General features: G+C 31.9%; 2 protein-coding genes across 2 annotated transcripts; both read right to left on the reverse strand.

Moving 5' to 3' along the window:
* Positions 1-4037: 4037 nt before the first annotated feature.
* On the reverse strand, positions 4038-5701 carry LOC120147501. Its single transcript, XM_039160861.1, has 4 exons — positions 5332-5701; positions 4886-4970; positions 4421-4495; positions 4038-4154 (listed from the first exon to the last, which is right to left on the reverse strand). The coding sequence occupies exons 1-4, from the start codon at positions 5442-5444 to the stop codon at positions 4038-4040; spliced, it is 390 nt and encodes a 129-aa protein (XP_039016792.1). The 5' UTR covers positions 5445-5701.
* An 8522-nt stretch (positions 5702-14223) lies between these two features.
* Positions 14224-15131, reverse strand: LOC120147771. The gene has a single exon (XM_039161080.1). The coding sequence runs from the start codon at positions 15118-15120 to the stop codon at positions 14245-14247; it is 876 nt and encodes a 291-aa protein (XP_039017011.1). The 5' UTR covers positions 15121-15131; the 3' UTR covers positions 14224-14244.
* Between the last annotated feature and the right edge of the window lie 695 nt (positions 15132-15826).

Here is a 15826-nt window from a genome sequence, read left to right on the forward strand (position 1 = left end):
GTTGGACACTGTGGTAGTTTAAATAGAGATTGCAGCTGTAATTTGCTTGCTTTAATAAATGCTGCTTCCCAACTTCACCGGATCACCGTCCAATGCCTCGATTAAAGGCTTTCCTACGTTATATCCTTCTTATCTTATGTTTCTACTAATTTCTAGTTCTAAAATATATTTTAATCTTTTTATTTCACATTAAATAATCAATTTAATTCTTCTATAAAAAAAAGTTTTTTTAACTCATAAATCGCATCAATTTAATATTTTTATGGATGAAAATTAGCGTCAATTTTTTATACAATTATTATTACATTCACAACTCACAAAGTTTGTGCCATATTGATACACGAGGTCTGACCATTAAAGAATTCGGTTTATATGCCAGATCTGAATTTGCTAACATGATTCCACTACACTATATAAAATACATTATTAATTTACTAAAAAATTATACAAATATAAAATAATTTAATTGTGATAATGATAAAAAAATACAAATATAACACAAACACAGCTTGTATGTGCCTTAAGATATGAACAAAATCTAACCATATTCATTTCTTTTCTGTTGAATGCAAGTAATCCAGATTCCACAGTAAACAGAAATTGAACACGTGTATACATTTTTTTTTGTCATTTGAACACATTTATGAAATGTTGTGATCGATGATTTTACGGGGAAAAATGAAAATAATGAATTAGGAAAGACGATAAATGGTGAGAAGTTGAGAAAGAATGTATCTCCAGAGAGTTATATATAATGACTCATATATTGACCTAGATGTTAGTGTCGAGCATAGAATTATATATATATAGCTGTCAAGGTAATTAAATATGATTGTTATATAACATAGAGAAAATAATCTCAGTGACAAAAAATGTCTTATAATATACGATTTTAACCAAATTTTTTTTGGATTTGTCAAAATGACCAACTAAATCGCAATGCGATCGATAATTCGCAATGTGATCTCCGGTATCGCAAATCAGTTTCCAGATTCGCAACACGAACTTCGACTATCGCATTGCGATTTACATATTCGCATTGTGATAGTCCAAGTTCGCGCTGCGATAGTCCAAGTTCGCGTTGCGATAGTCGAAGTTCGCGTTGCGATTTATTCCAAATTCGTTGCGATAGTCCAAGTTCGCGTTGCGATTTATTACAAATTCGTTGCGATAGTCGAAGTTCGCGTTGCGATTTATTCTAAATTCGTTGCGATAGTCCAAAATCACCACGACCACGAGACGAGACGGACGGCGGCGGCGGCGGCGCGCGAGTCCCCATTGTTCTCTATCACTCAACAAGGAAGTGGGAAAGCCAAGCCTTAAATATCATTCCCAATAGTGTTTTCAATACTATGTGGGATTGAGCATTACCAACACTTGTTTCCAATACTATGTGATTATTCAGGAAACAATTAGCAATCATGCACCTTAAAACAACTGAATCAGCAACCAATTGCATTAGTATTATACGATTAAATATGTCATAATTAAAAGTCAATCTACAATCAATCGCGATTATTGCAATTTTAAGCAAAACATTCAAAAAAATTGCATCACTCGCGATAATAAAAAAATTTGTTATCGTGCAATTACAATCAATTGAAAATAAATTAGAATTGCATGAAAACTAAATGAACCACAAATACTTTTCATACAAATACTAAAGTCATTAACTATAATTCACAAATAATATCACTATTTAAGGCTCAATCCCACATAGTATTGAGAACAAGTGTTGGTAATGCTCAATCCCACATAGTATTGGAAACACTATTGGGAATGGTATTTAAGGCTTGGCTTTCCCACTTCCTTGTTGAGTGATAGAGAACAAGGGGGACTCTCGCGCGCCGCCGCCGTCCGTCTCGTGGTCGTGGTCGTGGTCGTGGTCGTGGTCGTGGTAATACGTGTCTTCGACACGTATCTTTTTAGAGAAAATTCTTAAGAAACAAATGCAATACTATCGCAACGAATTTCGAATAAATCGCAACGCAAACTTCGACTATCGCAACGAACTTGGACGTCGAAGTTCGCGTTGCGATAGTCGATGTTCGCGTTGCGAATCTGGAAACTGATTTGCGATACTGGAGATCGCGTTGCGAATTATCGATCGCATTGCGATTTAGTTGGTCATTTTGACAAATCCAAAAAAAGTTGATTAAAATCGTATATTATAATGCATTTTTTGTCACTGAGGTTATTTTCTCTATAACATATTTGACTTTAACAGGTCATGTAAATATGTTTGTGATCATGTCAAGATATAACCAATCGACGAATATACATAATTTTTCTAAAGATTTAGAGTAACTTCGAAAGATATAAAACTCCATAAGAATAACTTGTAATATATAAATATTATGAATTTATTTTTTTAAAGAAAATATATAAATATTTTACAACTTGTAATATTATACAAATATATAATAATGACAATTTGATTAAATATACATTCCAATAATCTTTTATTCCTTTAACCAAACACGGTAATCTTACATTCCTACTAAATAAACCAAACACAAAATACAACATTCTCAGTAATCTTATTCCCTGGTAATCTTTTATTCCCATTGATAATCTTACATTCCGTAAACCAAACACACCCTAAATCTTAAAATAACCTCGTTTAAAACAATAGATGATATCGATTGTTCATTTCGGGGAAGGCGAGGGTGAAAAAGGAAACATTGAGCAAGGAGATAACTCAGTTAATAGCATAATTAATTAACATTTGGCTTAAAATATTTATTTAAAAAACATATTAAAATTAAAATATTCTTTTGGATAATAAATAGTTAAAATAAAACTTTAATACAATATAAGAATTATTAATAGAATTTAAGGCGATAATAATAAATGGAAGCAAAATATTCATAACATACCTACCTACATTATGGTTACGATTACTATTTAGATCCATACTTTTCCTGTGCAATGTGAATGACGTGATAAATACATTATCACAAACCGTAAGGAATGGAATTTATTAAGACCATGCTTTGGTCCGCTTAATAACAAACAATAAGACAAATGTGTACTGGAAACATAATTCCTACATCTCATGTGCAAGATTGACATCGTATCTGTTAGTTGAATTACCAAAATTCGAGCAGAAAATAATTTCAAGTATATATACTGTAAAATTGGAGCTGAAAATCTTATTTAGAATTTTAAAATTTTATAGGCAGTAAGTTTTAGAGAATGGGACTCATGTTAGAAATTTAGAACAGACGAGAAAAACACAAAAATATTACAGCAACTTTTTTTTCTGGATAAGTAATATTACAGCAACCTTGGCATTAACTAGAAGTTGAGAAAATTGATATTTTGAGACAAGTTGGAGAGTGGTCAGGTCAGGCTCTTATTTTCATAAGGATTCCAGCTAGAGATGGTTAGTAGCTGCCAGCTTCGACTTTGCTGTTCTGCTGCACTATCCTCTTTATATCTCTAAGAATTAGACAAAGTTGGTAGTACAAGGCTGTGGCATTTGTTTTGTAATAATCTTGAACCAAACTAGAGGAAGGACAGTGTACAGCATGAATAAATGAATTCAATATTCATCCATGTAATAATCTTTAAAATTATACATCGATAATGACATAAGATGAATAACAAAATTAGTGACCTTTTATTGGATATAAATTGAATCGGTTTGATAAAAATGTTCAGTACTTTTTACTCCATCCATGTCTAACACCAAAGATTTGTTTGTTACGAAGTATGAAAAAAATATTAATTAAATAATTAAAATTCATAATAATTTCCTTAGTTTGCGACATAACCATTATATGTAATAGATTTATGTCATCGCTTATTTTCATTCTTCATATCAAATTTCATGCTTTGAGTTACAAATTCAGCTCAAGTTTATTGAACTCAACTCAATTATAAGGCAAAGGCTTACATTACCATTTTGAACAGATCTTCTCTATCAAGAATATCATTTTTTTCATGTTTAACTACAATTCTTGAATAGATGAATCAAAAGAAAGGAGCCAGAGAACTTCAACGACAAGTTTTTCAAAATCTAAATACGACATCTACACAAGAATGTCTTCTTCATCATCGAAGCTCAAATTCAATGTCTGTAACTTGAATCCTGCACCCTGTATGAGCTCCACCAAATTGGATGCCACTCCGGTAGCTTGGACCGTCGTCTATTTAGTTAACGGAGAAAGAACAGAATAAAGACGGGAAAACTCTATGAATGAATGGAATGTAGAAAACTCGATGAATGAACCATGGATCAAAGTTAGGAGTCCTAGAGCAAAGGGTCTTGTAATAAAGACAGGAAAAGCAGACTGATTGTTTTGTTTAATTTTTGTTCGTTCGACTATGAATTCGAGTTTTATGACCCGATAGATCAAAGGTGCTCATGGGAAGTGATCTGAAAGTTTAAATACAAGACATATCAATCACCAACAAAAAGAACACTCGTCTCAACAGTACTAATACCCTCAAGGACTTGAACCTTCAAGTTGGAAACGCCTTCGGCTCCCTGTAACAAACAAATAAATCATCTCATCAGATTCAATTATAGTATATACTCTAAACAAAATCAAAGAACCTGTCATCAATAATATCGACAGAAACATAGTAGTACAATTAAACAACAATATGATTATAGATTTTTCTCTTTTACTTTTCGGTGAGAGATAATACAAGGCAATCATGTGAAATCTTTTCCTCTGTAAGAAGCCATTTTCTAAGGGATCGAGTGAAACACTAGACTATGATTAGGACACCGGATGAAAAAAGAAGTTAGATTCCTCCCCTTCATTCAATCTGAAGATAAATCTACCAAGTTGCCTATCAAAATGATCATTTTTGTCTGCAAAACATAAATGTTGTTATAATTTACTTGAAAGTCAAAAGGTTGATTATATACCTCTAATGCCTTAGTTACCTTTGGAATTTCAGCTTCATTCAACATTCCATCTACCTTCAAACAATCAAGATTGATTGTAAGTGACCTATGAATGAATAGTTCCAAGGGAATAAATTTGCAGACAAATATACAATTTCAAGCAAAAACTAGTCAGTGGAACCGGTTTATGCCTAATTTCAAGAATTCAAACTCTATGCAATAAGTAATTGAACGATGCACCCCTAGTGGAGATTTTTTAAGCACTACTATAAAACATGATACATTTTTACAGAATTCAATAACAAATAGATAAGCATTTAAGCAAAACTCAAAAAAGAAGTTCAAAATCCAACATTATCTAAAGCAACCCTTTGAAAAAAGATAATGACAATTCCCCCTTGGTTAATGAAAAACAAATTGAACTTTTTCATAATTTAAGTAGCAAAGTGAAAAACAAAAACCCATACCTGGAAGTACATTCTGAGAGTGTCAGAGGGAGAGACAGGAACAGAAACAGAGTCTTGTTGCTCAGCAACATATGTTTCTCATTCTTCAGCAGACTTGAGTTTCCAAGTCCCATGAAGAGTTTTGGTCGTTTTGGAGGACAATGATAAGTTGTTGGACGAAAATGAGCAAACTTTGGTCTGAAAATGGATTGAATTAGGATAAAAGGAGAGGCTTTCGGGAGATTTAAAATGGGTATTGGAGACTAAACGTAAAGGAGTTAAAAATGTGGAGACCGTTGCCATTTTCCACCCTTAATCCTTCAAAACTCTGCTTTTGCATGAGAACAAAGAAGTGTGAAGTGGAACAGAAAGGATTGAGGTAATTGTATTATGAGAAAATAACTTCAGTGACCGAAAATGTCTTATAATATACGATTTTAACCAATTTTTTTTGGATTTACGAAAATGACCAACAAATTCGCAATGCGAACTCCAATTTCGCAACACAGATTCAAAAATTGCAACGCGAATAGGTAAATCGCAACGCGAATATGTAAATCGCAACACAGAAGTTAAATTCGCAACGCTAATTACCGACATAGGTAAACAGTACTATCGCAACGCGATTTTCGTTTTCACAACGCGATTCTCCAAAATCGCAACGCAAATTTCATATTCACAACGCTAATTACCTATATCGGTAATTAGCGTTTCGAAATTCGAGTTGCGAATTTGGAGAATTCGCATTGCGATTTACATATTATCGTTGCGATTTACATATTCTCGTTGCGAATTTGGGAAATCGCAACGCGAATTTTGTTTTTGCAACGCGATTCTCCAAAATCGCAACGAGAATTTCATTTTCGCAACGCTAACTACCTATATCGGTAATTGGTGTTGCGAATTTGATTTCGCATTGTGAATTTGGAAAATCGCAACGCGAATTTCATTTTCGCAACGTTAATTACCTATGTCGATAATTAGCGTTTGCGAAATTCGTGTTGCGAATTTGGAGAATTCGCGTTGCAATTTACCTATTCGCGTTGCGAATTTGGAAAATCGCAACGCAATTCTCCAAAATCTCAACGCGAATTTCATTTTTGCAACGCTAATTACCTATGTCGGTAATTGGCGTTGCGAATTTGGAAAATCGCAACACATTTCGTTTTTGCAACGCGAATTTCATTTTCGCAACGCTAATTACCTATATCAGTAATTGGCATTACGAAATTCGAGTTACGAATTTGGAGAATTCGTGTTGCGATTTACATATTATCGTTGCGATTTACCTATTCGCGTTACGAATTTGGAAAATCGCAACGCGAATTTCGTTTTCGCAACGCTAATTACCGATATAGGTAATTAACATTGCGAAATTCGAGTTGCGAATTTGGAGAATTCGTGTTGCGATTTACATATTATTGTTGCGATTTACCTATTCGCGTTGCGAATTTGGAAAATCGCAACTCGAATATCGTTTTCGCAACACAATTCTCCAAAATCGCAACGCGAATTTCGTTTTCGTTGCAAAATTCGAGTTGCGAATTTGGAGAATTTACGTTGTGATTTACATATTATCATTGCGATTTACCTATTCGCGTTGCGAATTACATATTATCGTTGCAATTTAACTATTCGCGTTGAGAATTTAACTTTCGCGTTACAATTTTGACTTTGGCGTTGCGAATTTGACTTTCGCGTTACGAATTTGTTGGTCATTTTCTCAAATCCAAAAAAAGTTGGTTAAAATCATTTATTATAAGGTATTTTCGGTCACTGAAGTTATTTTCTCTTGTATTATCCGAATTCCGAGGAAGATGGACCTTTCCTTATGGTTATGGTTTTCTTTGTTGGGCTTTCTCTCTCCTTTCATATCCATCGGAAAAATGGCTTCACTTCTTTGTACATCTATGGACCAAACTTTTGGTATGAATTGGACCAGAGCCATCGTTAACAGCTTCACGAATCCATAAAAAGATATTTCGGTGATTGAAATGATATTCAATGAGACATGAGCGATACTTGTGAAAGCGTTGCTCGTCAGAGTTCATTACATTAGGGATCAAAATATAATAATTTAGGGGGAAAATTTATAAAAATTCGAAGAGATGAAAATAAGTTATTAATAAAAAATATATAAATATATGAGAATTTAAAATTTTCAATAAAGACTGATCTCGTCATTCTTAGCAGGTCAATAATAAATTATTTCTCAAAAAATGAGAAAAATATACTCCATTTTTAATAATGACCCAAATCTTAAATATTATTTAACTGATCAAACACTTAATTTTACAAATCAATTAATTGTTAATAAAATATTTTACTAATAAAATGAATCCTTCAGTCACATTTAGACTTAAAAAATTTATTGGAACTAGACGAAATGATAATTCTTTTATTTTCTTTATTTTTTATTTTTGAAAAATAATGAAAAAAATTAAAAAAAATCCTCTAAATAATCACATTAATTACATTAAGGTGACGTTTGGTTCGCAGGAATCCCTTAGAATTTGAGGGAATTGGAATCCAATTCCACCACTTTCCCATGTTTGGTTCAAGTTTTCCAAGGTAATTGGAATCCCTCATGACTTCAATTTTCCATCAAATGAGGGAAAGTGAATTATGATGAAATTCAATTCCTTTGTTGGAGGGAATGTGAAATTTGACCATAATACTTTCATCAATATTTTGATAACTTATTAATATATTTTGATTGTGATTAGGGATGACCACTCAACTCGGACCTGACCTGATCGGGTCCTATTTTTTTAAAAAAAAATTCAGGTTCGGGTCGGGTCGAGTTTTTTTAAGTGTGATATTCGGTCGAGTCAGGTTTGGGTTTAGGGTGAAAAATACCCGACCCGACACGACCCAAAAAAAAAATATAATTTTATCTTATATATTTAGGAATAATTACAATAATACCCCTCTATATATAACTTTTTTCAATTAAGTCACTGTTTTTATTGAATAAAAATAATTTTTTTATTATTTCGGGTCGGGTCGGGTTTCTAATTCATATATTCGGGTTAGGTCGGGCGAAACTCTATTTTGGTCGGGTCGGGTCGGTTTTTTTAAGTGTGGTATTCGGGTCGGGTTCGGGTTTAGGGTGAAAAATACCCGACTCGATAAAATATATAATTTTACCTTATATATTTATGAATAATTACAATAATACCCCTCTATATATAATATTTTTCAATTAAGTCATTGTTTTTATTGAATAAAAACATTTTTTATTATTTCGGGTCGGGTTTCTAATTCATATATTCGGGTCGGGTCGGGTGAAACTTTATTTTGGTCGGGTCGGGTCGAGTCTCAGATGGAGGTTCCCTTGTTCTCGGGTCGGGTCGGGTGGACCAAAAACCCGACCCAACACGACACATAGACATCCCTAATTGGCATGTTTTTAACTTATGATACTTATTAGCATGATTTTTATAATTTACTGAAATGAATAATCAATCAATAAAATTAAAATTTAATATTTTTTTAAAATTTTATAATATATTGTTACATTTAATTTATAAAACAAACTAAAATTAAGCAAAAAAAATAAGAAGGGCAATTCTGTCATTTTATATTACTGAAATCAAATTCATCTGACATGTCTGCGGACCAAACAGAATATGAATTGGATTCCAATTCAATTTCCTGCCAACCAAACAGAATATGGAATTGGATTCTAACTCCTGACAGATTTCAATTCCTTCGCAGATTTCAATTCCCTTATAAACATTCCAACGAACCAAACGCCACCTAATTCATACAACAACTGCTATTGTTCTGTTAGAAGACGACTTTTTGAATAAATCCAGCTTGACCCTTTAAATTTTTAATCCTTTATTACATAAGTTTACTCGTTCAACTTTCGTTTTCATTTAATAAAAAAAACTTTCATTTTCATCTATAAAAAAATACATCCGAATATATATATATATATTTAATAAATTGTACTTTTATATAAATTTTCTAAATGTTAATGATTTATAGTAGGTCGATTGTATAAAAGATGATGTACTGTAATCTTTTGAAAGATTTAATTGACAAATTTAATCTATTTATTATAATTTAATTTTTAAAATGTATATCGTCAGTATTAATACCCTTTTTATTTATTTTGTGAAATTGACTCGATTTATTTTAAAAAATTATAATGATGTATTATATATTTTTAGATATAATAATAAAATTATCTCAAATGTTTAAACAAATGATCAATTTGTCTTTTATTTTTTCCGTGATATTTTAGCTTCCATTGTTTCAATTTTTTTTTATCAAAATACTTCACGTTGAGAGGAAATCATTAGTTGATTAACGATTAATACATGTTGCTACGGTAATATTTCAAAATGTGTTTAATTACTGATATGATATGTGTCACGTCACCTAAAATAATAATATTGTAGACACCCATTTTTGTCCGAGTTTTAAATATTATATTAAAATTATTATTATATATTTATTATTATTAATATTAATATTATTTATGTTTTATTGTTTGCAGGCTAATCCAGGCCCAACAAAAAAAGCCCAGCAGTAATCAAATCACTCAGCCCATTCAACATTCTAAACATGACCCGGACCTGGTTATAGACCCACACTCGTGCACCCCATGTGAAGCAGCGCACGAATCCACCAAGCACCCACACCTGTCGGCCACCCATGAGTTCCTATACCCTACAACGTCACAAATCAAGGCAGAGAAATAGAAAGCAAAAGAAAAAGTATAGGCCACCAGGAAAGGGGCCGAATTCCACGAGTAAAAGAGAGAACACTATACTTCTAGGGAATTTTCTATGTTAGTGGAGAAAGCAGTATATTGCTAGGGAATTTTCTATGTTAGTGGAGAGAGCATTACCTGGGGGAGCATTACATTGGAAAGGGGGAATAATAATTATTTACTATAAAAATTTGGAGCTACAAGAAGGGGGGCTCGGTTTTTGGATGGAGGGGGATGGAATCTGATTTTTGAAGTTTCGATAGGAGAGCCGAAGGAAGCTTGCAGAGAGTGCACACGAGTAAAAGGCCAGTTTGTTCGTCAAAGTGCATGCTAATCCTACGCATACAGAAGCTGAGCATTGTTATGGTAATTATATGCCTAATTACATTGCAATTCTATAAACAGTGAAGACGCAAGACTTGAATTTGTTTGGATATTTAGAAACGGCAACATTAACTTTTGCAACCTTTTGTTTTGTAAAGCTGTTTAAGAAAATTGCTCTTTGGTCCTTCAAATTCTCGCACTTTTTCCTCTTAGTCCATTATTGAGTTGTTATTAATTTTTTTTTATATATAACATGTTAATTTGGTAACTTTTATTTGGTCCCTATGTTATTTTACTCGGATTTACTTAACTTACCAAATTTGAGATGAAATTCTGTCCTCTTATTTTAACCCCTAAAGCATGTTTATTTCCTTATTATGTGATTTTATATTTCTGTTGCTTAACTTTGTACATATTCGTTTGGTGTTATAGTAGTTATGGTACCCACACCGTTTAATTATATATATATATATTAAACGATAACGTTTTTCTTTATGCTAGTGACCTTTAGTTTTTATTTTGTTCATTTTAGTCATTATATTGCTTTCCTAAGCTCGTATATGCGTGTAGGCCTTTAGTTGCATGAATATAAATATATGTGTGATATATTTATTTCTTTTAGGTTCCTCGATTGTCAAAATGCTAGCATGCACTGATATTTTATATAACAAGATTTTCCCCCAAATTATCATAATACATGCGCACATGCATATATATTATTGTTAAGTATGTTTTAGTTTCAATCTAATTTGTTGTTTTTCCATGTGATAAATTATGTACTCTCATGTTCGTAAATCAAGGTTTTGCATTACTTATTTATTTAACACATGTTAATTTCACGAGCATAACTCGACATTATTACATGATTTGATTAAGGGTAATATTCTTTTAATTTAAAATTATTTTCAGTGGGTTGTCTTAACTGATTAGATATCCGCTTTTAACGATTTTAAAATAAAAGTGTATCACATCAGTGACACCTAAGAAATTGATTTGTTACTTTAAAATTTGGGAATGGAAGAAAAAGAAATGTTCGGTTATTTAAATTTATCGAGAAAATGTTGTTATAACTATTTAAGATATGGTCTCGACATTTTTAAATAATTAAACATTCTTTATCTTTCTAAAGGCTGAATAAATTTTAACTTAATCAATCTTGTTGCTTTTGTATATGGTAAAATTCGTATGTTGTTTTGTTGGGGATCATAAATCAAATTAAACTCGAATTTGTAAATTTCATTGAAAAGACATTAATTAATCGACTAGGTACCGATTTAGGACGCTGTGGGGGTGCTAATCCTTCCCCACACGTAATCGACTCCCGAACTCATTTTTTGGTAACGCAGACCTCAAATTGTCATTTTAATTAAAATTAATTTTTATTTAAAATGACGAAACATTTTTGGGTGCCCAGTCACACCCTAATCAAAGTTTGGTGGCGACTCTTCGAACCTGTGTTTTTATCATTAATGAATTCCCAAATTTTCGGAACGAGAGATTTTCTAAAATCACATTGTTTTTAATTAAAAATCAACCATAAATAGAATAATTAAAATGATGTGGTTTTAAAATATCCCTCCCCATTTAGAAAAAATTGTTTCGATAAATATAACATGTACCATATCATTCAAAGTGATGATGTGATATGTGTCACACCACTTATATTAATGATATACCATGTTTCACGTAAATAATTAAGTATATGTAAAATGACACATTAACAATATGTATTCATCCTTAATTAATTAACGATTTCCTTCTAACAAAGAATATTTTGACAAAAATTAAAATATCAAAGACTAAAATATTTAAAATAAAAAGCATAAAAGATAAAATAATCATTTATAAAAATATTAGAAAGTAATTTTATCATTATACCTCTATTTTATCCATTTGGATACATATTTTATTTATTTCAAAACAAATTTAAAAAATATGTCGATTGAGGTTGTAGTGTAGTGAAGTCAATAGAATGAGACTAGAGCAGGGATTATCTGGTCCACAACTATCCTATGTTTATATTTATATGGATGCCAAATATATTTATATCTCTAGACTCTATAGATGGTTATATCCATATTGCTTCTGATTATTTTATCTTTTTTTATTTCATGTTTTTTTATTTTAATATTATTTTAGTATTAATTGATATTATATTTAAGGATGAACAAACTTTGATTTAACTCAAAAAATAATTTTTTATTTAACTCGACATTAAAAAACTTAATTTAATTCTAAAAATTTCAAATAAAGTTTGAGTTATAAAATATGACTCGTATAACACAAAAATTTTAGTAATCAATGGATTGATTTTTTAAGTTTGAATTGAGTCCATCAACACTACATGATATATGTAAATCACATATTAAAAAATATAAAGAAATATATATGTATATCAAATATGATTATAGAAAGTCATTTAAATTAGTAACAATTAGCATCATAACATTATAAATATTTACAACTAAATTTAATCAAAAATTTAAACAACTCAACTGATTTTTTTTAAAATAAAATATGAATTATAAAATAAGACTCGTTAATTTTAGTAACTTAAAATCTTTTAACTCGTTATACTAAAAAATATCTTTTATCTTGACTTGATCAAATACTTCCTCCTAGTTTTATCATAATTTAATTTAAATTTGTGTGTGTATATAAATTATGAGGCGTATGATTTATATTTTACAGTAACTTGTCTATAAAGAATAAACTTGACTTTAAGCAATGGGAAGTGGCAAAAACAAGTTTGAATAAAGAAAACTATTGCCAGTTTGCAGAATATTAAAGAACACTTGTGGTTTTAGTTCACGTTAAAACTCATGGTTTCAGAACCGGACCGGTTAGCGAATCGGTCATGTTACCGGTTCACTGGTTCAACCGGTTCGACCGGTCGAAAGAACCGGACGACGTCATAATTATTTAAAAAATTAAATAAAAATACTAAAATATTTAAAAATAATAATTTTTTATATCACAAGTAATATTCAAAGCAAGTCATAACATATATAAGTTAAAAACCATAAAATCAAGTGAAACAAAATGATTCAAATTAACTACAACATAATATTTAAGGTAAAACATATTAAATAATAAATATAATTATATAACTATAATTAAAAAATAAATTTGAGGCTAAAAAAATCATAACAAAATGATATTGTTTGGTTTAATTTTTTTTTTAAAAACAATCCCACATGGCTAAGAAAGATAGAAGAGCATCACAAAAGTCTAAAGAGTAAAAATATGAGAACAAAACAATTCCACATGACTAAGAAACATAGAAGAGCATCCCAACTAACTTCTATAAATAATAGAGGTAATTTGACATTCAAAATCATGGAGCTTTTTGGTGAGCATTGAGTGTACTATTATTTCACTTTAATCAAGCTCAAATTTTAGGCTTCAATCGAGCTTCTAATTTTTTTTTGAGTTCAAGCCTTTTTGAGTTCAAGTTTCAATATTATATTTCGAGTTCGAGTTGAACTTGATAATTTTTAGCTCGTGAGTTTGAGTCGAGTTGAGCTTACTTTTAAAGTTTTCAAGTTTGAGTCGAACTTAGCAACACTCGAGTTCGACTTGACTTGTTTAACAAATGATGTCGTTTGGTTTAATTTAAAAAAAAATTAACGGTTTTTTTCGGTTTTTTCTGATTTTCAGCCGGTCCGATTTGAACGGTTCAACAGTTTCGGCCGGTTCACTAGTAACGGTTCAACCGATATAGATTAAACTGGACTAGACAACGATTCCCGATTGAACCGGCCGATCCGATTTTCAAAACACTGCGTTAAACCAAAGATTTCAACACTTGAATACACAGACTATTATTATTATTGATGATGATGATGGAAGTAATTGAGAGCATGAATGAATGATCATCCCACTCAAAAGAAAAGACCCAATATTGATGAAGTAGAGTTATTATCATCACCACCGTTGTTGGAACCACCGCCACCCATCAAGCTCTGCAAAATATTCTGACCAACTTGTTGAGCAGCTCCATCCACAAACCCCTGGACCGCAACACCCATCAAACCGTTCCCCGCCGCCGCTCCATTGTTTTGGCTATTATTATAACATTGATTGTTCATTGGTGCAGCAACTCCATTTCTATACTGCAGATTATTGCTTTGAACTGACCCTGGAAACGAGTTCCGTGCCTGAATCTGAACATTCCCTGCTTGTCCGGGTGTGCTCCTATATGCACTTGCAGTACTTGTATATGTAGTTGCAGCAGTGTTAACACAGCTCATATGAACATCAAACTCACAAACACTACACCGATATAGCCAATGATTGGACCCAATCTGATGGCAAACATCACAAGAGAAGCCTTTAGTTTGATAAGGAGGATGAAAGAAGAGCTGAAGCTGGCAAGGATGAGAGTGGCAACGGATAGATAAAGGCTTGGAAGCGCACAGGGAATGGATATCGAACTCACACTGATTACAATGGTAGCCGAATCCATGGCCCCGTTGACCACAAGCATCGCAGCTGAAATACCCGACGGGGTAAGCCGGAGTCGGGAGGAGGCTGAGGGAGTGGCCGGGATGGGACGGATGAGAGATCAGACGAGGCAGCTGAGTGCAGGAAGCGTGGAGGGTGAAGTTGCAGGGCCTGCAGGTGTACATCCATCCGGAGGATTGGAGATTGCAGGCTGAACATGGGGGGAGGTGGCTGAGGGTTTGGGGATTGATTAGCTCCAGGGGATGGGGATGGCTGAAGTGCTGCATGTGTAAATCGTGGCTCAGTTGTCCCATTTTCCCACCATGGAAAGCGATGTACTGAAAGTGAATATCAAGGGTTTTCTATTGGCTCATAATAAGGACAAGGCGGGTGGACTTCCATGGGCATCTCATAAAAGTCAATGCTACGCGTTTTTCTTTGAATGTTTCAAAGAATGCATTCCATATAGTATAAAAAATATTATATGTTAATAATATAAGATAATTATATGCTAATATATATTTAAATATTTCTTAATTATTAATAATATATACACTTCATAAATACAATTACTCAATTCTTTTTACTTTTAAAATCACTCAAAGGATTGTAAAAAAAAATCACTCATAGGATTCATATTCTCCTGTATTATGTTATACATTGATAATAAACCATATTCTCCTTAAATTCATAGCTTCTGCGCTGCATGTTTTGTGAGATAACAAGGAGTACTCCTTGGTTTATTCCGAATGGTCCGTCCACTCAGTAGCTTGTCAATAAAATTGTTCAAGGATCAAGGTTTTAATAATAATAGTTTGTAATTTAGATTGATCTCGTACAACTTGAATTACCATTTAATGATAATAAAAATAATATTTTTATTCGAGTTTAATGATAAAATTATACATATATTAGTTTTTAGAAAGTAATATTTTGTTGTAGTATATGCTTGCCGATTACTTAGACACTTCAAATATTATTAACATTTTTTTATCAAATTCATCCTAATATTAGAAAGCA

The sequence above is a fragment of the Hibiscus syriacus genome, unplaced genomic scaffold (genome assembly GCF_006381635.1).
Source record: "Hibiscus syriacus cultivar Baekdansim isolate YM2019G1 unplaced genomic scaffold, ASM638163v2 tig00110940_pilon, whole genome shotgun sequence".
Taxonomy (NCBI): Eukaryota; Viridiplantae; Streptophyta; class Magnoliopsida; order Malvales; family Malvaceae; genus Hibiscus; species Hibiscus syriacus.

Bases quoted from the DNA above. Each gene is read 5' to 3' on its own strand.
- LOC120147501 (XM_039160861.1), bottom strand. From the start codon at position 5,444: ATGGGACTTGGAAACTCAAGTCTGCTGAAGAATGAGAAACATATGTTG. The intron at 4,496-4,885 runs GTATATAATCAA...TGTTTGTTACAG, and splicing joins AGGTAACTAAGGCATTAGAG to GGAGCCGAAGGCGTTTCCAA. The intron at 4,155-4,420 runs GTTGGTGATTGA...TTAACTAAATAG, and splicing joins TTGAGACGAGTGTTCTTTTT to ACGACGGTCCAAGCTACCGG.
- LOC120147771 (XM_039161080.1), bottom strand. From the start codon at position 15,120: ATGGGACAACTGAGCCACGATTTACACATGCAGCACTTCAGCCATCCC.